General features: G+C 37.7%; 4 protein-coding genes across 5 annotated transcripts; 1 reads left to right on the top strand and 3 right to left on the bottom strand.

The window, feature by feature from the left end:
* The first annotated feature begins 2,302 nt into the window (after positions 1-2,302).
* LOC125205745 lies at positions 2,303-7,057 on the top strand. 2 transcript variants are annotated; one of them, XM_048104843.1, is made up of 5 exons: positions 2,303-2,414; positions 2,554-2,653; positions 3,215-3,381; positions 3,501-4,332; positions 4,787-7,057. In XM_048104843.1, exons 3-5 carry the CDS (start codon positions 3,217-3,219, stop codon positions 6,850-6,852), a joined length of 3,063 nt encoding a protein of 1,020 aa, XP_047960800.1. In that variant the 5' UTR covers positions 2,303-2,414; positions 2,554-2,653; positions 3,215-3,216; the 3' UTR covers positions 6,853-7,057. The 2 variants fall into 2 exon arrangements, with proteins under 2 accessions (XP_047960800.1, XP_047960799.1); XM_048104842.1 differs by having other exon boundaries at positions 2,305-2,653.
* Positions 7,058-7,672: 615 nt separating this feature from the next.
* LOC125207470 (protein GDAP2 homolog) lies at positions 7,673-13,134 on the bottom strand. The gene is made up of 15 exons (XM_048106835.1): positions 12,984-13,134; positions 12,192-12,547; positions 11,571-11,648; positions 10,976-11,031; positions 10,542-10,661; positions 10,366-10,436; positions 10,116-10,209; positions 9,814-10,023; positions 9,209-9,460; positions 8,875-8,983; positions 8,663-8,730; positions 8,477-8,546; positions 8,309-8,383; positions 8,107-8,198; positions 7,673-7,883 (listed from the first exon to the last, which is right to left on the bottom strand). Exons 2-15 carry the CDS (start codon positions 12,501-12,503, stop codon positions 7,808-7,810), a joined length of 1,683 nt encoding a protein of 560 aa, XP_047962792.1. The 5' UTR covers positions 12,504-12,547; positions 12,984-13,134; the 3' UTR covers positions 7,673-7,807.
* Positions 13,135-16,701: 3,567 nt separating this feature from the next.
* Positions 16,702-19,312, bottom strand: LOC125207588 (heparanase-like protein 2). The gene is made up of 9 exons (XM_048106988.1): positions 19,074-19,312; positions 18,904-18,940; positions 18,522-18,708; positions 18,283-18,440; positions 17,955-18,188; positions 17,696-17,885; positions 17,488-17,613; positions 17,306-17,405; positions 16,702-17,219 (listed from the first exon to the last, which is right to left on the bottom strand). The coding sequence occupies exons 1-9, from the start codon at positions 19,278-19,280 to the stop codon at positions 16,896-16,898; spliced, it is 1,563 nt and encodes a 520-aa protein (XP_047962945.1). The 5' UTR covers positions 19,281-19,312; the 3' UTR covers positions 16,702-16,895.
* A 1,931-nt stretch (positions 19,313-21,243) lies between these two features.
* LOC125207587 lies at positions 21,244-23,816 on the bottom strand. The gene has a single exon (XM_048106987.1). It carries the CDS (start codon positions 23,140-23,142, stop codon positions 21,577-21,579), a length of 1,566 nt encoding a protein of 521 aa, XP_047962944.1. The 5' UTR covers positions 23,143-23,816; the 3' UTR covers positions 21,244-21,576.
* Positions 23,817-25,850: the final 2,034 nt, after the last annotated feature.

Here is a 25,850-nt window from a genome sequence, read left to right as displayed (position 1 = left end):
CCACATTCACAAACAAACTAACAATAAATAAACACAGTATAGTTGATTTTTGTTTGCCTCAATAAAATTTTGAAACATTACATTCTACTGTATATTCGGTTCCATCAAATTATCACTCCATATTGGGATCCATGGCATTCTTAAACTTCATTACCATTTAGAGACATACAATTAGCGGTATTGGCCTAAATTCCTATTTTTTTCATTAAATTTGAATTTTGCATATTATCTTTGAAAAATTCGTGAGTAAATGACCAAATTATTCATTTGATCTGATTTTGCCACTAGGTCGATTTCATCGCTAACATAACTTGCTGCTTAAATTACGTCGCACAATCAGACTACCATTAAAATCACGTCACACTGAAGGCAAACAAACTGTCTCACATTATACTAAATTAAATACTTTTAGATTGTGCTTCCATCAAGTCTCCGTTGTGTTGAGGACGTCACATACTGAGGATCAACGATTTTACAATTGTAATCACAAAACTACATTTATTGCTTATGTTGTTTTATTTGGTTGAATTGTGTAATAAAATGAGTTACTCAAACTTCACCTTCAATGGGATGATTGTGGGCTGTGGGAGTGGATTGATTTGGAACTTTCAACGTATTATTGTACTCCTATAAATTTTTTGCTTTGCAAAAGTGAAGTACGAGACTCCTTGGACACATGTTTGATAGGAAAGATAACTCATCTATATTTGGAATTCTATGACTATTTATAACTCATTTTGAAAGTCTAAATGATTATAGAATTCCAAGCAGATGAGTTATGTTCCCGGTCAAACATGCTCTTTATAACCAAAAGTTACCTCTACACCCATCAAGAATGCCCAAGACATTCCAAGAATTCTTACTACACATTCGTTCCTACCCTCCACTCTCTTTTCTAGATTCATCAAATTTTGTTTCATTTTATTTTTATATGTCTGCCTTTGCCGATTTCTCTTTGTTCAGGTTTTCTGTAATGTAGATGAATCAATAAATTTCAGTTACTTACACTAATTGCATTCAGAGTGAGGTTTGATTACTATAAATGGAATTTATTTAGAGTTTTCAACCCATTTTTACGTTACATGAAAAGTGAAGTATGAGTGAACGACAGCTGTGCCATGTATGATGTATTTTAGTAAGCATGCATAGTTAAGAAGGCCTAAATTTTGTTTGATTGCAAAATCATAAAGTAATTTGAAAATTTATGTATAAATTTTAAAGTTGGTGCAAAACCAAAATTTAGAAAAAGTTTAGAAAATTACAGGCAAATACAAATAACCACATAATTTAGTCAACAAACTATGCAGGCATCGAAATCTAAGTCAGATTACTCCACACATTTTTTAGGGACTTAGTAACTTTCATGCTTTTAATTAAGTAAGTTAGTTATTCGTAGTGTTATAAATATGCACACTTTTTTGAAGACTTGTAATTTTAATGCTTTTAATTAATACTTTAGTAATTTATATTATTATGTATTTAAATTAATAAATTCACTGGTAATTAAAAAGTGAAATTTTAAAATGAAATGGTAGATGTCCGAGGAGAGGTAAAGGGATCCGTTATGAATGATCTTAAATCCTTATACACCGCCATATTTTCATTTTCATCTAACACATATTTAGAAAGTAAAGTAAAATAAATAGTAGAATGTAAATTTGTAACCGAGAAAACTTAAGTATATACACTACTACTACTCCAATATAGCTAATTTTTTATTTGATTTTTCTCAATTATTTACTAATATAATATTCTATAATGTTTATGAAGATAATATGTGTAGCAATAGATAAGACAAAATAGAATAATTATACGTATATTGTACATTTTCAAAAACAGTAAATGTTTTTCTTAATGTGTGTAAAAGATCTAATAGAATGGACGAGTATATACATTGATTATCTTCTGTTTTAAGAGATGTCACACGTAACTACACTTGTTTGGATAACAATTAAATACCTAACCCTTATTTACGAAAATAAATATTATGAGCTCAAGATGAAATTGTAGGTTGCAATTCACCATAAATCCATTAAATCTGTTCACATATAAACATAGATGGAAGTAGTGTTTTTCTATAGAGAGAGGTTTTAGAGAGAGAGAGATTTTAGAGAGAATAAAAAGAGACCGGATGTTGACAAATTTTATGTCACTGTTCTTAGAAGGTCGTTTGTTTTTGTTAAGATTTCTTATCTGGGATCTCTCTCTCTCTCTCTCTCTACAAAATCCATATTAATTAAATACTTAGTATATATAATAATTAAATATATACAGTTGCATAAAATTCTCACTTTCTTATTTCATTTCTTCTCATTCTCTCTCTCTTTCTAAATTTGCTACCTTTAATTTCTTCTCTCTCACACACAGAGAGAGACCCAGCAGATCGAAATCTCCCAATATTTAGTTAGAATTTGGTGAGGATCTAAGCTTCTTCAATGGGGTTACCAAAACGCTAACTTCTTTCCTCCATTTCCCCATAATTACTGCTGCCACTTTAGCTTTTATTTTCTACTTTTTTTTATTTTCCTATTCTGTTGGCTTCGTCTTTTACAGTATGAAACCCTCTGAATTCCGCCTTCCTTAATTATCGGAAACACTGCTCTATGATTTGGTATTGCTGAGGAGAGAAGTGGTCTCAGGATGTGGTTATGAGGTAATTTCCCTCTTTTTTTTTTTTTTTTACTCTTCCATTTTTTTTTTCAATTAAGGTTTACCCGTGTTTGACTGTGACAGAAAACACGGAAAATCGGAGGTAGTGTTTATCCACTGGCTTGTAAATAGTTTTTCTATGTGACTGATGATCCTATTTGGAGTAGATTCATGATTGTAACCTGAATTGGAAATTATGGAGATGAGTGGTTTCATTTGCTGGAATTTCGGATTGCCCATTTGCTTTTGAAGAATATCTGCTGTCGTGTTTAGGGTTTTGGATTGATATTGGATTGGTGCTTGTATTTTTATGTGTGATCGTGCAAATAGGATCTGCTTTCAATGCATACTTACTTGCAGAGTTGATATTACATAGTGTTAATTGTGTCAATCTTTGCTGTTTCTAAGTTGTGTTCTGGGTAGCATATCATCTATGCAGTAGATTCAAGTTCAGTGATATCCTAGGTTTGGTAATGCAAATGCTGGAAACTAAGCATATTAAAAGGAGACATATTACCATATTTCTCCATGGACTTGGCAAATTAATGTTTCCTATTTCCTACAGGAATGGGAACGAAGATGCATTGCAAAAGCTACTTCCCAGGATTGTACACGATGAGGGACGTTAATGATGATTCTAGCAGTAGGACTCTAGAAAATGGTTACCCGGGGCATGAGAAAGACTCCTTGAAACAAAAAATGCTTGAACACGAGGCAGTATTTAAGAATCAGGTACTTTGGATCTCTTTTGTCATTATGTTGCTCATTCGAAGATCATTTGCTGGTTAATTTGGTCTCAAACTGGGGCAGTCTATATCCTTGTAATTCAATGAATAACTTTGGGCATACAGGTTTTGGAACTCCATCGTCTTTATAGAATACAAAGGGACATGATGGAAGAGTTCAAAAAGAGTGAACCACATAATGGTGATCGAGCATCAGTGGAACCAGCATCATCATCAAGTCTTCCAGGACCTCAAGTGCCTTCAGATGAAGCTCGAAAATGGCATATGGCAGGTTTTCCTTTGTCGAATTCTGGTTATGGTAGAACATCTGTTGCTGCTGTTGAAAATCTTAGTTCTCCCACAACTTGCACAAAAGGGAACCCTATACAGCCAGGTCGGCTTCCTTTCCCAAATGGGTGCACCACAATAAACTCTGAAGCATTAGACTCACGACCACTGAAAGTAAGAAAGAAGTTATTTGATCTACAACTGCCAGCTGATGAGTACGTAGACCCCGAAGAAGAGGACAATTTGCAGGGGTACCAAAAATCTGGTGTATCAAGTTCTTGTCGTAACGGTGATCTGAACAATGGGCCTGAAAATGTTATGAAGTCATTCATTGGTAGTCATGCAGTTAAAAGAACTGATTGCCCAGTGGATGCTTCAGCTTCAGCTTCAGCTTCAGCTTCTGCTGCCTGTTTAAGGAGTTCTGTTGGTTTGGCTGATTTAAATGAACCCATTCAAATTGAAGAAGCAACAGCTCCATCATCAATTGATTTCCTAGGTCATACTTCACAAAATGGAGAGGCTAAAACCATACACCAGCATGCCAAATCAACTGCTAGTTTTTTAAGTGTAGCTGGAGATCCCGTGCATGTGCGTGATGGAATTTCAATAAATTCGTCTGTTGATAGTCAGGTTAATGACAGGGGATGGTTTCCCCATGCTAACAGAGCAGGTAATGATTTTTAATGAACTTTCATAGTTCTTTGCTCCATTTCTGATTTCTCTCGCTGTCATGATATCAAATAAGCTAAACACTAGGGTTACTTGAACTAAAAATATGGAGTGTGATAATAATTCACATCTATACTGTAACTGTATTATAATGCCTTCAGCCTGTTTTACATTTTGCTGGTTATGGTATGTCAAATTTTTCTTCTATCAAGCATCAACACATCCATGCAATAGTTTATCCTAAGAGTGGTAGTATGGTGGCCAGAGAGAGAAGGAAGAAACACCAGTTATGTTATGAATAACTTTTGAAATTCAACCAATAATGTTATGCTAAAAATCAGCATGTGCTGTCGAAGTTGTATTCTTTGACATGTTCGATTTGGTTATAAACTGAATATTTATCTTGCACTATTGCTTAATTTTTTTAATGTAGCATTAATTTCTTGTATTTTCAGGATCCCGGAAGGGTAACCTAAGTTCTGCCATGCAAGGTTGTCAACCAGATAAGTCACATTTATCTTCCCATCCGGGGCAAGGGACCATTAACCTGGTTCATCATCCTCCCGGAATGTATTCAAGTAATTACAATAGGGAAGAGAAATGGAGAGAGGGATTCCAGCATGGTTTAGAATCTTCTGATAGATGTTATAGTCACTCCAATAATAGCCAGTTCGAATCTATAGCTTCTCATGCTCCCGGCTCTTATCCATTCTTTAATTTGTCGTCTTCTTTTGCCAGTTCATGGTTTCAGACTGTCTCATCTTGGGCACATCCATCAAGTAGTTTTACTCCCAAGGTAACAACACCAGAAACTTCTAGAAATCCAGTAGAAGCAATTGGTAAACATTTGCAGCCTCCTGCTCCATGCCAGCAATCTTTTGGCCAAAAGTGGCATGTTAATGGAGGTTTGGGTAGTGAGCTAAAATCAAATGGATTCCACCATTCATCTTCATCGACTAATCATGGCTTTGCGAGTTTTCTTAAGGGTCCGTATCATGCTGATCCAAAGCCTGCTATGGATATTAACTTGAATGAAGAGCTTCCCAAAAGCCTCGCAAATGAGAATGTGATCATGCAGGATCTTAATATGGCAGATGGGAAGAGCAAGCCTGAAGACAATCATCTGGCTTTGCCATGGCTTAGACCTAAGCCTGTGCATGTTGATCGGGTTATGGATACGAGAAGATCAGAAGTATCGAGAGAACTAGGCTACCGTCTTGATTCTTCCAATGAATTGTCTAGCAATAATGGAACAGTTAGAGATCTTAATCAACTGTTTTCCTCACAACGTATGTCTACTTCATGTGATTCTGTGACTCTAAGAGTGAAGGAAGCAGCAGGTCAACCTCAAGCCGTTAAGAAAATTCTCGGCTTTCCCATTTTTGAGACAGATGTACGCGACAATGAGAGGTCATGCCCTGAGTCCATCTCAGTGGATGTCAATTGTAACCCTGAAGGAAGGAAGACCACGGGTGATGGAAGAAAGAATGGGATAATTGATATAAACGTAGCATGTGAGCCTGATGAACAAATTGCTGCTGATGAGCCAATTATGGAGAAACAAAACCAAAAAAAGGGCACTCATATTAAGGACCACATTGATTTGAATTGTTGTGTTAGTGACTCTGAAGATCCTTCATCGCCCTGTTATGAACGGAGTGATCCCAGAGTCAAGATGACTTTGGAGATAGATCTGGAAGTTCCGATCCTTGAGGAGAGCGAGGATGATAGCATTGAGCCGAAAAGAAAAATGCTGAACGAGGTGTCCTCGCAGCCGTTTGAAAATAAGGAAGTTCAGAATGAGGTTCTTAGAGATGCAGCCGAAACTCTAGTTGGCATCTCATCATTTCAACAGGTCGATACAGAGGATATTGTTGCTCTTCCTTCTGAAGATTCATTGGGAGAAGCGTTACTTGTGTTGGCCAATGCATTATCTTCAGATTCTAATGAAGTTGTGAACACATCAGTCAAGGATGAACCACCAAAGGTGGATTCATCCCAGGGGATAGATGATTTTGAGGCTAGGGCGTTGCAACTAGTCGAGACGAAAGCAGAAGACTACATGCCTACACCTTTTATTCCTGAACCTCAGAAAGTCGAAGAGACACGAGCTCGGCCTCCTCAGACCAGAACTCGTAGGGGTCATGCAAGGAGAGGAAGGCAGTGGAGGGATTTCCAAAGAGACGTTCTTCCTGGTTTAGCATCACTGGCAAGGCATGAGGTGACAGAAGATCTCCAAATATTTGGAGGGATGATGAGAGCCACGGGCCATACTTGGAACTCGGGGCCAGCAAGAAGAAATGGCACCAGAAACGGGGGTGCTCGGGGAAGGAGACGAGCAGTGGTTGAAAGCGTCCCGCCTGCCATTGCAAGCGCGGTCTGCGCTCCGTTGATACAGCAACTCAGTAGCATCGAAGCCGGTTTGGAGGACAGAAGCCTAACAGGATGGGGCAAAACGACGAGACGTCCCCGCCGGCAGAGATGCCCTGCAGGTAATCCTCATACTGTGGTGCTAACATAGTACAATGGAAAAGAGAGGCATTGCATTCTTGAATCGGAGTTCTATAGATTAATGTCCCAACATAAAGTAGTGTACTTTTTTTTGGGAGTGATGTTGGTTAATTGTCTTTGTAAATGTAGTGGTCGTGATTTATGCCCTTTGATTCAGAAATAATGTGGCCCCATTCATATCTACATATATACACATCCTTGTTTTCAATGTCAAATACTGGGAGTTTGTGTTCCTCTAATACTGGAATATGAGATGCAACATGAATACAGTTCTTGGTAGAGAGAGATTAATTAATTAACTGTGGTAACGTGAAAATTTATACCAAATCATGAAAAATGATCAAACTGATTATGAACTCGTGCACACGTTATTTGTTTCGACAAATGTTGATTTGGTCACCAATCTAGTATTTTGAGTTGTTGCTGAAAGAAATCACTATTCTTCACTTGACTCAAATCACAAATTGACTTGCCTGAATCAACATGCATGCCTTTTGCAACATTACTTATGTAGTACACTTGTATATTTCAGCAATAACAAAGGAAATATGAGATTCCAAAAGGAAATTATACACATTTCCAGTACCCTAAAATGAGGGGGCATAAGTACAATATATAAATAAAATAAAAATTGCGTGTTTTTATTAGAAATTATCAAGTAATAATTCTATAGAATGTCTAGAGTAGATATGAAATTTAAATACTTACTTGTAGCATGAATATGACTGAAGTTAGATTCTATACTACCCAACGTTTCAGAAATGTAAATTTGCAGACTCATAAAATTTTATTGCCCTACACAGATTCAAGATTATAAATACACTGTAGAGTGAGAAGAGGGATCATAGTACATATGCAAGCAAAGAAAATATTAGTAGTACTTCGTTACAATACAACCTAACCCATAAATGAATGAAATGATGAGACTATGAAAAAGTCACAAACGCTGGAGTCTGAATCTGCTGCTACGGTCTTGTATATACATATTTTGTTCTTGGATCCACGAGTAAGCCCTTCCCTCCATTGACCTCTATGTCGTGCCTGCAACCGCGATTTTATGATACTTAAATTTCTCTATTTTCTTCTAGACAAACTTTATATGAATCAATAAGATCTACATGAGCCAAAATAAATATGGGGTTATAATAATGTAATCATTTAGGACTTTAAACAATCATGGGAGTTGAGACAGTGTTCATATTAACATGGATTGATTATATGAGGCTGATAAAGAAAGTGATGATTGGAAGGCACAGCAACTCACTGGAATACGAAGTCTGGAATAGTCAGTTGTTCACGAGGGACGTATTTGAATAGCTGCAGAAGAAGGTCAACGTAGACCACCTTCTTCCAGACCTGAAGATTGGATTAGAATTTCTTGAGTTTCAGGAAAAGAGAGACATGGTATCTGAAATTTGGGGGATTCATCCTTGTTGTGTAACGGGATAAACTGAGATCACACATACCACATTATCTACAAGCATCTGCAATCCTAATATTGCAGTCTTCAGACCAAAGGTTGGATGGAGAATGTATATTGCCTACATTATAAAGCTAAGACCGGTGAGAAGAGCATGTGAAGAGAAAATGTCTGTCAGCGTTGATATAGGAGCTTTTAAAGAGAATTATCATACATGGAGATTGCGTTGGTGTTTCCGACCAAGTATTTGCTCTAACCTTTTCATCCACCCCAGATCTGGTTGTCTGTTGAATAGGAATTTTAATTAGATGCTGCAGTTGGCTCATTAACATTTTATAGGGAATTTAAAGCAAACAGTGAAATGGCACTAAGAGAATAATCTGTCTGAGAAAATACTCACATCTGCAATGATGCAGCAGAGTGGAAATAAACTATTGTGTAAGGCTTCTGTATCAAGGGCTCAAACTCCTGAAAACAGAATAATAAGTAGTCATCTAGCAAATAAGGCAAGTAAGGATTCAAAAAAGTAGTAGATAGATGCCATTAAATATAATATTTTGGGCCATGACGCAGTGGTCCAATAAATTAAATTACTGAAATGTGGTCATTTACCTTCACTATGTAAAGCACAAACCGCTCCAGATCAAGACATCTTAGGAGAAAGTGTGCTCCAACCACCACCATCACCGGACGACCTTCACTATCAACCCCACCCCGATAACTAAAATGAAGACAAGAGGCTGTGTATTAATTAGGATGCCCATACAGGGAAAATCCTACTATTAAAGTTTAGTCTGATAATAACAAAGAGATGGTCTACAAATTTTTTGATCTGAGTAACAGTTCAGTGATAAATCCGAGTCAAGCTAGATATGAATCATTTGTAGGGAGGGATCCCTCTTAAATGCATAACATCAATTAAAATAGAAAGCTAACAGTGCCTTACACAATTTTCATTTCAGCAATATCAGAAAGATTAAGTGAATTTGCTTTAGCAAGGTATCGAGAATGGAGCGAGTATTCTTCAGCAGCTGATAAAGGAGGACTGCCAATGTCTCCATATCCAAGCATTTTAGCAAAACTCCAACCATTTCGAGCCTGAGCGGATTTTTCCCATTGTTCTCTGCGTCTCTGATCTGGATCTTTGATCAGGGACATGAATGCAGGATCCAGATAAGACTCCAAGTACGATGAGTCCCTGTTTGAAAAAGAAGAAATGCTTTGATATCAGTCAATGCAGGGAAACAGCTCCCAAATTGTACGAGTTTTGGTCTCATTAAACAGAAAAGTAAACCATCTGAACCAGAAACAAAGATGAATATCTCATAAGCAAGTATCATTTGGAAGATGTTAACAATTACAAGAAAAATATGTCCGGTGCTACTACGTATGTATGTCAACAAAACAAGTTTGAACAAGTTTAGAACTAGTACAAAACAACAAATACACATTACACATATAGTTAACCAGATAAGGGTTAAAACCTTAAGCTTTTTACGTGAAATCATATATGACTTAAAAGGACTTAGAAAAGTATGACGAGCCACGAACCGTCTTGCTAATGATATATTGCTGTCTGCCAGATCAGTAGAGGCCAGTGGAGGTCTTGGGGCGGTTTTTTTCAATTTGGGTAAAGGTTGTATCCTTATTTTGCGCTCATCTATGACCGTCTCACCATTTTCATCTCCAACATCAGCAGGAAGCTTCGAAACAGCCATCTCCTCTTCAAGTTTATCACGCGGAAAGTAAAGCGGAAGCAATCTGTAGCAAGAAGAAACAAATGTATGACAAAGTAATAGTCATGTTTCATATGCATCACTAGATCTAATGATGGGTAGTTTCAGTGAACAAACCTTTTGTATATCTCTGTATCAGATGATGTTGTGGTACAGAAAACGACTGCATGTATTTTATCCTTTTGTTTCTCAAGAAATCGCCTCACGGTTCCTAAAGGAAAGATACACATTGGGTTTCATGACATAATACACAGGTATGTACTAAAATTGTAAAAGCATTCTAGTAAACAAAATGGAGAGGGCATGGGTTTCAATTCAGGAAAATTGAAATTTATTATAGATAGAAAACCGTAAGGGAACTACTTACTTATGGCCACATGTGCAGCTGGTTCTCGTGGATAGTTTTTGGCTTCTGTGTATACACAACCCATAGCAATGCTGTAATCAATTTTCAAAAGAGCTCAATCCCACTATTTTACTTATTAGAGGAATGACACAATGAAGAATTAACAGCTAGTAAAGACATCAGGTCACTGAACCCACCTGCGCAGTCCATTATCAATGAGAAGTTCAAGGCAAGATCGATAACAATGACTGAGTGCATTCTCTGCAGCGGTGTGATACTTTACAGCATATTTGGGACCTACAGTATGTATGACCCTCCTGAAAAGTACAAGAAATCTTATTTTTTGAATAAAAGTTAGGGAGAACATAGACAATGCATCCTAATTTTTACTGCTCAGTTACAGAACCTGAAGACCAATATATTCACCAAAGACTATATAAATAAGTAGAGCAAATCTTAAAACTACTGTGCCAACTCTTAATTTAAGTTCGGACATATCTTCTTCACAAGTCAAGTGGTTTGATGTAAAGATACAAACTGAAAATGCACAAAAGTATATGGATTTCCCAGTACAGCAACTGAACAGCTAAACAACTGAATAATAACTATAAGCATGTTTTGGGATAACCACCTTGCTGGAAGATCATAAGCATTAGTAACTTTTGCCATTCCTGTTCGACAGCCACCCTACAAAATGATAAAACACAAATCACCACATCATCTCAACCTTACAAGTTTGTACATAATTTAAAAGGCCATTAGTATGCGTTTCTACATAATGACAATGAGGACTATCCTATTTATAATTTGCTAAGATCAAATTTGTGAAAATTTTAAGGAAATATACTGTAGCTTATAAGTTATTACAGTGTCAACATTGTGTCCTATTAAATGTTAATTCATGCAAACCCATCCTTTCTTCACTATCCTTACCCTGATATGTCTAGCATATAGTGTTAGGCTGTTAGCACATTGCAACATAAATGGTATATTAGATCATAGCCTCCTATATGATATTAACTTTGTTGCCAATCTCAAGGAACCTTGAATTTGATGAAATTGTGTCTGCCATTCAGATTTGGTCATACATTCACATCCACATCGACTAACTACAAAAGTAAAACAAGATTCTTTATGACATTGCACTCTTAAAGATGACAAATATAATTGCAATCTAGTGAAGAATATCGAGGACCCTGTTTAATTAGACTAAAGTTATAGCTCACCAGGGTTGAACATTCTTCTGCAAGGCCCGGTCCTGCTGCAGCATGCAAACCAGGACTACTATGAGCTTCATCTAAGTTCTGTCAAACAACCGAAATAACATGAGATTTTCTGAACAACCATTCAAGTGAAAATAGAAATTTGCCAACTTAAGCTCTAGAGTTTGCTCAACTGGACAGCTAGAGCTCAGTGGAGTTTGCAATTTCTCAAGCCTACTAATATTATGGGCGATTAGGCAGAAGAAATATTTTTGTGATTGTATTGAAGAAATTAAATTACGAGACATTTGTGTCCAAGATACCACAAAAAGCTGTGTAAATACTAAATACATGCATATGGAACATGTACGTATAAAAAAGGATGTTCCAAAGATTGAAAGATGTACTAGAGCTTTTGAGCAAGTAGAATCAGAGCTGGGGGATTCAGAATGTCTTATAGTATAACATGGAGAAGTATGAGATTAGGATAGGCTTTTGATACTGTAATTCCTAATTCTAGAGGAAAAAGTATGGATAATAGAGACAAGCAATAGAGATTTGAAATGTCAGCATAAGCTGGAACTGTTACAAAAGTTCGTTTCAAGTAGATGATTATCTGGGTATAACAATGAATGACCTACTCACCTCATTTGTTGAATTTACAACAGCATCCACCTCAAGATTCCACGGGTTGCCCCTCCAAAGATATATTTTCGAGTTAATTTCACGATCCATGGGAAACTTCGATACCATTCCATTTCCACCATTCTCCCCTTCAGATGCTGCAGTCAATGGGTCTGGAAAATGCAGATTCTGGAACCCCGAATCTTCATTCCCATATGAGTACCTAAAGTCTGAATCGCTCCAACACGGGACTTGATCTAGGGTCACAACAGAGTCCCCACTATCTGTTGGCATTCCACCTCGGTTAGTGGTTGCGGCCCCACACCGGTACATAATTTACGCTCCAAGATCAAATCTTCACCTCCTCTACCCTCCCACTACCACAGAAGACATATCCTTCAGTTATTACCAACAGTAGAGGAAATTCTAGTAATGCGCAATCATCAAAGATCAAACAAAAATGCAAATATTATTCTCCATCAACTTCAAATACACAATTTCCAAACTAACAGCGAAGGAACGAAACGTCAATTCAGATGAAAAACCACTTAAGCTTCCAAAGCTTTCGCATCATTACCAAACTAACCGAAATCCAAGAGTAGCAACAATCATCATGAATTCACAATTCGCTCAGCTACAAACTAAATTAAGAGCACAACCACATTAATTATACATATAAACACATAAAACAAACCCTGGAACTGAGACACACTCCATAATTTGCAACGAGAGGCGAAGCTAAGCGAAATTCAGTAACATTTTCACAGATAAGCGTCACGATTTCTCTATAAACAAGTAAATTAGCAAAATTACCTCAAAAAAACGTATAATTTGAGCTGATGTGCGATTTGAGGATCAGCGTAGAAACCTTGAAGCTGGACCCAATGAATAGATGGAATTTGAGGCAGCCGATCGATGGGGTCACAGTATTGACTCTTGAGTTTGCGGTGGATTTTCTATTTTAGAATTTCATCATGATAATTATTAATCATTTTTTTTTGTGGCAGAGAGAGAAAGTGGTTAGCCTATGGCTAGCCGAATTGCACTGGAGATGCTCTTATCATAACTGCCCTTCATCTTTATTATATTTCACATTTTACCACTCTGCCTATAAAAAGTTGGATTGATAATTTTCAATACCAAAATCCAGTAACAAAATTAATGGGATTGAATAAAATCTTATTGGATTGGAGTCTTTATCTAATTGGCTCATTAGGACTCGATAATTTTTAGTTGGGTTGGGTTATGTTTGGATAAACTCATTAAAAATAATATCATTATTATTTAAATTATTTTTTATTTTTAAGTAAAGGCCAAAACTGGTCTTGAACATATGCCAATTTTATGATTTTGGTCTTAAACATTATTTTTTGAATTTTTTAGATCCCAAATATTTCAACTTAGATTACAATTGGTCCAAAGTTAACTTTTCCGTCAAATTTTAACGGTCAACGTTTTAAATCTCGATTTTGACTAAATTAAGCTGTTAAATATGATTACTAATTCCCTAATTATATCCATAATTATTTTAATAAGTTATTATTTAAAATGAATAATATTAAAAAAGAAAATTTCAAAATCAACCAGCATCTCCTCCGATCATTTCCGCCTCCACCCCCTCCGCAATTGTAATCGTCACCGCCGGAGAGCTCATTTGCCTCCCCCTCCCCGCAACTGCCTCCGAAGCGCTCAAATCCCTAAATTCCTCATTCCTCTGCAGCTCCAACCGCCTCTACTTAGACCACTTCATCTCGCCGCTCTCCCCCGCCAACCGCCTCGACTTATCATTTTGGGGAAGGCGAAGTAGATCTCGCAGCGTCGAGGCGGTCGGCGGGGGAAAGAGGCGGGATGAAGTGGTCGAAGTAGAGGCTGTCAAAGCTGCAGAGGAAGGAGGAATTTAGGGATTGGAGTGCTTCGGAGGCGGTTGCGGGGAGGGGGAGGCAGATGAGCTCTCCGGCGGCGACGATTACAATTGCGGGGGTGGAGGCGGAAATGATCGGAGGAGATGCTGGTTGATTTTGAATATTTTTTTTTAATATTATTTGTTTTATATTATAAATGATAACTTATTAAAATAATTAAGGATATAATTAGGGAATTAGTAATCATATTTAACAGCTTAATTTGGTCAAAATCGAGATTAAAAACGTTGACCGTTAAAATTTGACGGAAAAGTTACCTTTGGACCAATTGTGATCCAAGTTGAAATGTTTGAGATCTAAAAATTCAAAAGATAATGTTTAGAACCAAAATCATAAAATAAGCATATGTTCATGACCAGTTTTGGCGTTTACTCTTTATTTTTATTAAAAATTTTATATTTTATTTAGTGTAAATCAAATTTAATTTATCTTGTAATATCAAGTTGTAATCATATAAAATAAGTTTGGACCGTTACTATCGTGAATATTATTTTATAATTGTGTACACCGGATTCAGATTGTTAATCTTTTATTATGTTGTTATCGTGTCATGTTACTGGGACGGATCTAGTACGAATCTAGTAGGGGAAGACAAGGGGCATTTGCCCCTCAATATATTTCATGTAGTACTATTTTGTTATATAATTTGAAAAACAAAATTATTTCCTTTATAAATGCCCCACCTCAAATTTTTAAAATTTCTTCTTATATACTCCGTAGGGGTGTCAAAACGGATAGCGGGTACTGGGTACCCGCACACCCGACCTGATACGCGTCGGGTGCGTCGGGTATTGGGTACCCGCTACCCGACGGAAACGGGTAACAGGTCGGATCGGGTAATAATATTTTCGGTTTTGCGGGTATCGTGTATACCCGATACGCTCTCGGAATACCCGATAATCCTGAAAATTACCCGATTTTAGTTAGTGTTTTGTAATTTTTAATATTAATATAATTTTTAAATTATCCCGATCACACTCAGATTTCAATATATAATATTTTTATCTATTTTTCCTCTATTAAGAGCACCCAATATTATATACAATAGCATAATGTATATAGTAGCATATGCTACACAGTCATTATATATGCAGAAGCATATACACAGTATACTTACTTCACTGTCTAATGATCTGTGGACTCTTTTATGTGTTTTTAGGATGCATTAAAATACTACTTCCTCTGTCTGCAAATAGGAGTCCCGTTTTTCCATTTTAGATCGTCCGCGAATAAGAGTCCTGGTTCACTTTTACCATAAATGGTAATAGGGTTCCACCTTCCACTAACTCATTTCACTCACATTTCATTTAAAACTAATATATACAAGTGGGACCCTTATTTCACTAACTTTTTTCCACTCACTTTTCTTAACATTTCTTAAAATCAGTGCCGCCAAGGAATGGGACTACTATTGGCGGACGGAGGGAGTATATTAGTATGGAAGACGATCAACAAGTTGATGATAATGCAAATAATGAATTAAAAAGTTTTTTTCAAAAAAATCGGGTCGGGTCGGGTACCCGTCATGTCGGGTGCGGGATACCCGACTCGGGTATCAGGTAATACCCGACATAGTGCGGGGCGGGTATCGGGACAACAATTTCGGTCGAAATCGGGTGCGGGTACCCGTTTCGACACCCCTAATACTCCCATTGAATTGAAATCCTAGTTCCGCCCTTGTCATGTCAACCTATATGTTATATCGTGCTGTTAATGAGTTCACGTCGTCGTGCTCGGGTTTGAAGGCGGCATGTCGGATTCGCGTTCGGATTGAAAATTTTCTTAATTAGTCGAATTCAGGTTATACCTTATTGCACTAAGTCATAATCACGTACTCATGATGATTCAATAAGAATACAACTCACTTAATTGGCTACTGCGTATCTTGATTGAACTCCCTCACATGATGTCGGGCCGGAGTGTGGGTGACGCCAAGGCGACGAAATCGGCAAAGTCGCCTTTGCCGCAATAAGAACGCAGCTCATGCAATTTGCTACGGCTACCCTTAATAAAAAATCACAAATATTTTCTTTTGCAATTTTTTTGGGGAAACTATATTTATATATGTTGTCTAGTTTGTTAATTTTACTATTGTTTGCCAAAACGTTTCCATTCCACTTGAATTGTTTTTTTAGTCATATATGGTGCGCTTGATGTCGTTTGAATACATAGATAATTATTCTGAGGGTCTAAATGTGTTTCGCAAACAACATTTCTCTAAACTTGCAAGGAAACACAAAATGTGATTTATGTTTATTAAGTTTACATCTGGATTTTATTTTAATAAAACTACCCCTGCCATTTATCAAAATGATGTTAACGTTGTATTGATGTTTGATGGTTGACTTAGGGAACCAGTCATTTTATAAACAAACAAAGTTGCCAGTTTGCCTAAATAATAACTATCCAAGAATCCAAAACTTAACAACGAAACATAGCTCAATTAGTATGACGTTTCCTCTTCAATTAATAGATTAAAAGTTGAAGCATAGCTCAATTACTAAACAGTTTACTCTCCAACTAATAGATTGAGAATTAAGTCTATTCCCGAAAAAAAAAAATCCAAGGCGGAAGCTAAGATCACACACATTTATTTCTAGTAAATCTAATAAATCAACAACTCTTTTTCCATTTATGAATATGACCAATATATATCGTTTTTATTCCATACGAATAATTTTATAGAAGAAAGACACTTCTCTTTCTCTCCATACAAGTTAACAACGGTATTTTCTTCGTTCATTCCGTCACGAATGTCCCAGCAACGAAGGATTCGCATCGGGAAGGCTTCACTAGAGAAACTCTAGGCACAAGCTGTGGCCTTGAAGCCTTTCAGCACCGCGAAAACTATGGAACGAGGCGCGATCTTCATAGGCAACGAAGCATCAATCATGCGTGGTTCCATTGCCGGTATGCCAGAAGCTCCGGTGAGCTTCAAAGCCACTCCATTCAGCAGCAAAACATCACTCAAAATGTTGCCATCTTTTGGGGTCAAATGGTACTCTTCTCTCTCATATGCATTAACATAACCTTCTTGGTCATATTCATATAGCTTTGCATAATCTTCAACATAAACTTCAAAGGCTGTATATTTGGACATATTGATCACTAGTACTGCAATGCCTGTCTGAATCACAAACACAAATTCAGACCAAAAAATGAACCTGTATAGTTTGTGGTGTACTGACACGAAAGATTCGCGGGCTAGCTCACTGTTTTCTTCGAGCAATGTGAGTAGGCGCGCAGGTAGGAGGATCCGGTGTGGGAGGCGGAGAGCACGCTCGTCCCCATCAACCGGTGCCACAAGAGAGCACTGCAAAGAAACCAACTACAAGGTTTGAGAATTCAACAAATTTCAAGAAATGTAGTTTGTTAGTTATTTCAGTTAGTTATACCCATAGTAATCTGGATTTGGTATGAATGTGTTTCTGTTGAGCAAACCATAGTTTCCTCCTATTAAGGATTGTCTGCAGAAGACCTTATGGTTGAATTTTGCCGTCATTCCCAATTGATCTAAGTACCTATTTTAATTTTTCAGACAAGATTAGATCGGTTAACGAAAACGGTGTGCAAGAGAAATAGGCATTGTAGAAAGCCACAAACCAGAATCCATCAACAAAGGAGTGTGAGACATATCTGCCACCACTATTGTAAGCGCCACCGGCCTCCCCGACCCACGCCCCTGCCCACGGGCTGTGTCGCTCGATCGTGGCTGCAACATCCCTGTATGTCTCCGCTATCTGATCAAGAAAGCTCGGATCTTGAATCTTGTTGATGAGGGTGGGATCAACACCTACACAAACACACTAAATTAAACTTGCTGATATAAAATCTTTTCGATTTCCTTGGGAAGAATATTAACCTGCACCGAGGTTGTAGATGTGGTGCGTGACACCATCAACGACATTAGGTCCCGTCGCGTCAAGAAATGCATCGAACCACTGCTTGTCGTAGAACCCTGCAGGGCCTAGCACCTTTGGCCTAGTGGCAGGATTTGAGTAAAACTTAGCTACTATTTTCTTGAGTGCTAAGGTGTCCTTTGCATACTGCACTGCCCCAACTCTTGCAGACACACCGCTCCCACACAACTCGTTTCCTAGGCGAAGAATCGTGCATTTTGGGGTGTCAAAAATACACCAAACAACAACACAATGAAATGGATCACTTGCAACATAGTAGTTCAGTTTTACCAAGTTCATATGAATCAATCTTGTACCCTTTGGAGGCTGTGTAGTTGATCAAATCATACGCGTTTTTTGAGTCCCATTGGCCTACCATGAGGGAATCATCGGGTCCTCCACCCTTCCTCCTCCCCACCAAGGCATTCAAGCCGAATGTCAACCTAACCCTGCTCGCGCACACATACATCAAAATGTGCTTTCTAAGAGGTTGAAGAGGAAGCTAGCTATACAATGTAGATAATGCATACCCCATTTCATGAAAGAAGTTGTTGATTTGATCCCATCTCTCCTTAGGCAGACACCCTTTAGAGAATCCAAACAACCCACTCTCCGTTCTCTTGAAATGAGGGCATTTTCGAAGCGATGCCCCAACAACATCGTACACCACCTGATCTTGCAAAGAACCTCCTATCCTAATCCTCAGGCTGCTAAATGCTGTTTCATTTTAACAACGTTCTTAACCACTTAAATCAACTAAAAAAACCCAAGAAACAGCAATCACAACATTCTTAACCACTTAAATTAACTAAAAAAAAGCAAGAAACAACAATCTTAACCACTTAATTAAGTAAAAAAACAGATCAAGAAACATCAACTCAGTAACTGATGGAGTAGTACTAGTTAACTAACCTCTGATGGCATTTGCAAGAATCTTGTTCTTCAAATCCTACACACAATACATACAACAGAAAATGTAATTAACCTCAGTTTCTACTAACCCCCTTCAGCAGAAAAAATGTAATTAACCTCAATTTCTGCTAAACTCATATCTCTCACTATTAAAAAGTGGATGGGAATACCAGATTGAGAATGCCAGCTTTGCCCCAGGGGCACTGATTGTAGTTGCATTTGGTTTCAGGCCACCAATCAAGAGTGGCACAGATGAAATCTTCATCAGTTTTTGCTATGGATTTCGATCCTTTCACTACCAGCTTCACTACTTGAGCATCACAACACAAGCAAGACAGTGTTATGAGGCACCAGATGATGAAAATATTTGATCCCATCTCGTGCTAAAGCTATCAAGTTCGTTGTGGATAATAATTATAATGTGGGCTCTGGGAATATATAATATTAAAAAATTGTCCACACTACATTTGTCCTTGCATGTGGACACATCTTTTTGTTACATCATTCTTATCTTCAAATTCTTGTTTTAGGACTTAGGAGTAACATATATTTCCACTTTTTCATTGTGAATTATTCTTGAAGTAATCCAGATAGTGCATATGTCCATTCCTTTCAGGTGATTTTTTTTCAAAGAAGAAAGTAGGAAAGAAATGTAAGTTTCCGTAAATTCGGTAAAATAAAATAACTTAAAATATTCTATGTTTGTCTTGGAAGAATTGATTTATGTTTATGAAACTACTACCAAATATTTATTGCACCATTATTTGACCGTTGCTCGGAATCAAATCCAACCATACATATTTGCGTGAAATTTAAGGTGCTGGGGTTTGGGTCCCTAAAGGCTTAGTATTAGTATTTTATTTATTTTGATGGCAATGGCTCAATAAATGTCGGCAATATATCATGCTGTGTGACATAATACCCCTTTTCAATATCACAACATTTTTTATTCAATTTTAATTCCATATTATATAAAGAATGACAATTCTAATTACGTCGGTTTTATTAGGAAAAAAATCGATTTGATAATGGATTACTATATCGTAACTGAATTTTATGTGCAATTGGACGCAGGTATAACTTATAACTCACATTTAATTTCCCACTAACTTTTGGGTTGCGAGTTTTGGATGATACACCCAAATTTACGTGGACTTCGAAGACGAGTAAAGTGGTTAATTGTTTATTTATATACTAGTTATATTTTAATGGGACAAAGTAAGTGGTTGATAAATTGCCTTTACTTTGTCCTAATTTGTGTCTCATTTCAATTATATTACCGTAGTAGCCTAGTAGGTAGTCAAACTTGGGAAATGTGTGCTTATATTTGGTTAGATATTATGACAGTGTGAATAATATCGAGGATAAATGAACATTATGATCGTAGGCTGTTGATAAGCATGACATAAATGTCTTCATTTTACAGAATTCATTCATTCCATATGTGATATCCCCCCACCAAATGAATAAATATGGTTAGAAGCAGTCTTAGCTATCTGCGATAGCCACACAAAGCTATCCTTTATTTGCATCAATAATTTATAAAATTAATCCTCAGAGATAGAACTTACAGATTTATTAGATAAACGTGGGCTGCTGCATTAATTATTAGTAATTCTCTAAGTTGAATTTTCCAGAATCAACTAAACTTTTTATTTAAACGAATTTATTGAAGCCGAATTTGACTGCACTTTTAGTAGTTGGGCCCACAATCGGGTCCAGAAATTGAAGTAGTATATAATGGGCCCACCTATGTTTTGGACATAACTAATTTTTGTACTACAGCGTCGTCTCGATCTATAATTTTTACCTTTTTCTGCTTTAACTAGTCTTCTTTTTATTTTATATACTCGCTACATGCACAACAATCATGAGATTTAGTATCCACAAGAAAAATAAGAAAGAAAATGGGATCCAAAATAAAGTTTTTTACACATAGTAAAGTTAAAGGCACGAAGACAGACTATGAAGCAAGACTCGATTTTAGAAGACGCGCAGAAAGCGTGTATAAAATAACATCATCAGTATACACGAGTGCCGGGCTAACACAACTAGGAATGGATCTGTTTTTCCTCTCAAGTAAAAAGTAGGAGACATTAAATACTCAAATGTGTGCTTGAGTATTTAAGGTAGGTTGTGCTGTGATAGTGATGGATCATACCTCTTCAAACCTCATCTTTAACCATCACTACAATTCAAGGAAACTAACAATTAATTAAAGACAGCTATTCTCATGAATTAAAAAGGTTTTGTGGGAATAAATAGTCCAACTTTTCCTTGCCTCCTAATCCAAATATCAAATGACTTACAAATAGTGAATAAAGCATCATATGCAAACACTTGGAAGAAACAGAGCTGCTTCTCTTATATGGAGTATTATATAACAAAGAACAACAATTTTTTTCATTTTCAGACACAATAATGTAGATGCTTCAAATTGGAAGACAAAAATAAAATCTTAAGTCTGCAAAATTTGTGCATATTCATGGAACATGCATAAGGTTTTCTTCTTTCTCTTTTGTCATTTTTCCTTCTTTCTTTATACGAGGAGGCTAGCCGCTTACAGTCATCAAACTATGACTGCCATTGAAGCAAGCAAGAAAGGAGCATAATGTGGTTTGCTGTCCACCGATATAAATGTATATACTCGAGTTGCTCTCTCCATCTCCGCCCCTACCAAGGCGAGTACTGGTCGTCCCCATCATCCTCATCATCCTGAGGAGCGGGCAGATTGAGGTCAAGCAAGTCCAGCTTGGCGACCGGGCTAGGGTTCGTGTTCACCTCATGGCCACCGATGAAATGTGACCTCTTGTGGCCGCCCAACGCCTGCCCATTCTTGAACACCCTGTTGCAGAAGGGGCAGACATGGCCTTTGCTCTTCTTAGCCTTCATTTTCTTGTCAGGCACCGGCTTCCTATTGCTAGTGGACTCCACCATCTTCCCTCTAGCCGCGAACTCATCATCTAGGCTATTCTCCCCACTCTCATATCTTGACTCATATAATGCGTTGCTCTTCTTGTGGCACGGCCTGTGGCCCCCAAGAGCCTGGTAGGACTTGAACGTCTTCTTGCAGTTGAAGCACTCGTACTTCAGCCTCTTCTCAGCGCTAGGGGGGTCGACCGTCTTGATCCTATGTTCATCATAGTCATTATACAGATCAGAATTCTCAACAGCATATCTCCTCTTTCTTGATTGCTCGATCTTAGCTGCTATACTATTACCATTGCTACCGTGATCATGATCATACTCATTTTCCTTTGCCAGTGCTTTCTTCACCTCAGCTCTATAGATCCGGCTTCTGTTCAAGCTCTGCCTAAACTCCTCATACACATTCACACCAATGCTCCTGCGTAATCCATCCATGGACACATCAGACTCCTCCGCCTTGGAACATTCATCCAAGAAATACCCCGAGTCAGAATTCTCTGCCTTAACAACAGCATCCCCACCTTTCTTCTCATCTTGATCATAACCATTCTTGATAACATCACACTTTTTTCTCACACTCTTCATATCAATGGAAGAAGACTTAGTCTCCAAGATCACAGAGTTGTTATCAGAACTCTCCACTAGAGAATTCACCCCACCTTTACTCCCGTTATCCCTAGACAACATCATCAAACACATGGCCACTTCCTCCTGCTCCTCCCCATCAATCTCAGAGACAGACGAAGAGCCATCGGGGAAGGGGGAGTTCACTACGATCTTCCTAAACCTCTTGCTCTTCAAGGACCTAGTCTTGATTGCCCGGTCCTCATCCTCCATATCCGAATGGCTATCCATCACTAGTTTCTGGATCTCACTAGTCCAAGAATGATCATCTTTCATGCCCCTATCCTTGTCAGAGTGGCAAGCCATGTGCCCACACAATGCCTTCGATGACTGAAACCCTTTGCCACATTGCTTGCAAAACTTCTCTTGTGGTAGAGGGGAGCTTGAACCCACAGCCCTCCAACTCTTTCTAGGATTCTCTCTTAGGCCATAGCTAGACTGCCCATTTCCTAAATCAACAATTCTTGGATCACTCATTGTGCTTTGAATCCCACCACTACCTCCACCACCAACACCAACAACTACAAATGATGGGAATTTCTTAATGTTGGGATCAAGTAGTTTATCATCAGATTCAGCAGAATTTGCAACTACACATGACCTCATATGGCCTCCTAGAGACTTCCCACAAGGGTATTTCTTGAAGCAAAACCTACAAACAAACCTCAATTCTTGATCCTCATCCATCCTAGTTCAAACACCTCCAATCCAATTACTTAAACAAGAAACAGACAGAAATTCCCCCAAAAACCACACAATCAAGATTCAGCAACCCTCAAACTCGACTTAGATTTCTACAAAAATGCAACATTTCCCTGATCTAGCAACATCAAAGTGCAAAACAAACTCCCAAACATGAAAAAAGGCAAAATCAGGAATTATTGGCTGGGCATAGATCACAAAGACTATACCTTTAGTGAGAAAAACAGGATCAAACCACAGTGGTGAGATGTGACAGTACCCACAACACAAAAATTAAAGAGAAGAGAAGTGGATCAACACTCTTGGAATCCCAAATCGATGAAATTTCCACACACACACACAACAAAGAGAAGAAAAAGGCATATAAATGACAGCACCAGTCCTATATTAATGTTGCAAGATTTAGAAGAAATTAATGTGGAAAAAATCAAAGTTTTGAACAGATGGGTCGCTAATGATGGGCTTGAAGTAGCCACAGCCTATCAAGATTAAGCAATAGAAACAGAACCCAGACTCTTTCTTCCCTATTTTTCTCCCACAACACACGCACATACATCTCTCTCTACATCCACATCTACAATATGTTTGTAGTAAGGTGGAGAATTACATGCATGGAAGCAAAGGCATGAGAGAGAATGAAAGGGGGTGCACGTGTAGCTGCGAGGAGAGTTGGTTGCTGCAGAATCGGACGGTGTGGATCTTTTCATCGAAAAGGGTAATACCAAAATACCGATTTCTACACGAATTGCGTTTTCAGTTTCACAATTTCACTATGCTGCGTTTTGTCTTTCCTCAAATGTCACACCTTCTGAAAAAACAGGTCCCCAGCCGTTATCGAAATACCCATTTTGTCCCAAACAAAATTAATTAATATTAATTCGGGAGTTAGATATTCAAAATTTCGAAATAAATAAAAATGAAAGCTAACATCAAATCTTAGCTCAATAACAATTCGCACACAGTAAGCGTTACACATTGCAGAATTTATTAAGCGTGACATAAATCACATCTTCAACCTTCTTTTTAAAAAAGGAATTTTTTCGGTGCATAACTAAAAAAGGCAGCCATGTAAATAAAAGAGTTGATTTGAATGTTAGTTGCACTAATCTTTGAGTATCGTATCTTATCAATTCATATCATGTTTAATTGTTTTTTGTTTCACGGTTTCACCCGTATATTAATAATCTAAAGCCATAATCAAATTTCTCTAGTTAGAAATTTAGTTGCCGTAAGAAGTGATTTTACACATTATTTTTCTAAGTTTATATGGAATGAGGTTGAAGAAATTAATTGAAGAAAACACAATAGAGAATTATTGGCACATATTATAAAAAACATATTAATAGAAAATATTCGACAAATTTGGTAACGTTTTATGGTACAAAAACATTTCAATGTAAAAAGCTTTTCCTTTTTATTTGTTTTGTCTTTCTACGATGATCTAGTGAAGTAAAAAAGCAAATGATAATTAGCACCCACCACCAACATTAAAAAAAATTAGTTGTCTGGATTTTAGTGCTAATGAGTTTAAAAAGTTGGTGTGAAAAGCAACTTGAGTTTAGGCTCACTTCGGTTATTATAATCGATGAGCTTTATACTAAATTAATTAATCAATATACTCCATAAAATAAGAGTAAGAGCATAACTCCCATTTATTCATTTTTTTACTATTTGTTATTTTGTAAGAGCACAACATCCATATCCATGCTTTTATGCAAGAGCATGCTTAATGGTCTAACAATTCTATTATTCAATTTAAATAACATTTTCACAATTCAAAAATATCCGAAATACTATTACAAAATACCAAAAAGTTAAAAATTACATAATTAAAATCTTAAAAAAAAATTACATAATTAAAATCCTACAAATTAAAAATTACATAATTAAATCCTAAAAAATATATCCGTGGAAATTTAAAGAAGACTAGCCCGACAGCGGTATCCCCAATTGAGCTCGGAGAGCTCGTATCATTGCGTGATGTGAGTCAAGTTGCTCGGGAGTCATCCGAGACATATCGGCCATATTGATTTGACCCAAAAGGACCCACAACGAGTTGGTGTGGGGTGGAGGCGGCACAAAGGGAGCGGGAGGTCGCGGTGCGACGGCGGTTGGCCGTCGCCTGTTTCCTTCCTTGCTACCGGCGTTGGGAACTGCTCGGGCCGGTGTCGCGGCTACCCAAGTGAGCACCGGCAAGCTGGCTAGCCACCTCATCCTTGCTGGCCTCGAATAGGGATGCCGACCTCGACCGCTTGCTGGAGGAGGATGCGACGCCTCCCTTATACTTCGGATGAGTACGCACCTCCTGCCAAGCGTCGAGATACTTGAATGGTTTGTACTGAACTGAATGGTAGGTCGACATGGCAGCTGTGATGATGTCGACCTCCCTCGTGCCGCTCCCTGCCGACCGTTGTTCTTGGAGGTAATACCCCTGGAACTTTTGGATTTCTTCGTTGACTCTTCCAATGGTATTGCGCACCATAGTCTCGTTGCGTTTGATGGTGTCATCCGGTCGGTTGGCATCAAAAACTTGACTCGATTTATTTTAAACACGAGAATTACCCGCAAGTGTACGGGGCTATCATAGTATAGGCAAGTCAAGAGTATCGTATCCACAGAGACAAATTGTGCAACTCAAGTACCACGAATCGATTTTGACTACTATCTAGAGAATTCGGAAAGGTTGGTTTTGA

The sequence above is a fragment of the Salvia hispanica genome, chromosome 2 (genome assembly GCF_023119035.1).
Source record: "Salvia hispanica cultivar TCC Black 2014 chromosome 2, UniMelb_Shisp_WGS_1.0, whole genome shotgun sequence".
NCBI lineage: Eukaryota > Viridiplantae > Streptophyta > Magnoliopsida > Lamiales > Lamiaceae > Salvia > Salvia hispanica.
This window is presented reverse-complemented; position numbering and strand designations above follow the sequence as displayed.

Bases quoted from the DNA above. Each gene is read 5' to 3' on its own strand.
- LOC125207587 (XM_048106987.1), bottom strand. From the start codon at position 23,142: ATGGATGAGGATCAAGAATTGAGGTTTGTTTGTAGGTTTTGCTTCAAG.
- LOC125207588 (XM_048106988.1), bottom strand. From the start codon at position 19,280: ATGGGATCAAATATTTTCATCATCTGGTGCCTCATAACACTGTCTTGC. The intron at 18,441-18,521 runs GTATGCATTATC...GTGCGCGAGCAG, and splicing joins AACTTCTTTCATGAAATGGG to GGTTAGGTTGACATTCGGCT. The intron at 18,189-18,282 runs GTAAAACTGAAC...TTCTTCGCCTAG, and splicing joins GATTGATTCATATGAACTTG to GAAACGAGTTGTGTGGGAGC.
- LOC125205745 (XM_048104843.1), top strand. From the start codon at position 3,217: ATGGGAACGAAGATGCATTGCAAAAGCTACTTCCCAGGATTGTACACG. The intron at 3,382-3,500 runs GTACTTTGGATC...TTGGGCATACAG, and splicing joins AGGCAGTATTTAAGAATCAG to GTTTTGGAACTCCATCGTCT. The intron at 4,333-4,786 runs GTAATGATTTTT...TTGTATTTTCAG, and splicing joins TCCCCATGCTAACAGAGCAG to GATCCCGGAAGGGTAACCTA.
- LOC125207470 (XM_048106835.1), bottom strand. From the start codon at position 12,503: ATGTACCGGTGTGGGGCCGCAACCACTAACCGAGGTGGAATGCCAACA. The intron at 10,024-10,115 runs GTTTGTTCACTG...TTCTTGCTACAG, and splicing joins GATACAGAGATATACAAAAG to ATTGCTTCCGCTTTACTTTC. The intron at 9,461-9,813 runs GTTCGTGGCTCG...TTTTTCAAACAG, and splicing joins AATATATCATTAGCAAGACG to GGACTCATCGTACTTGGAGT.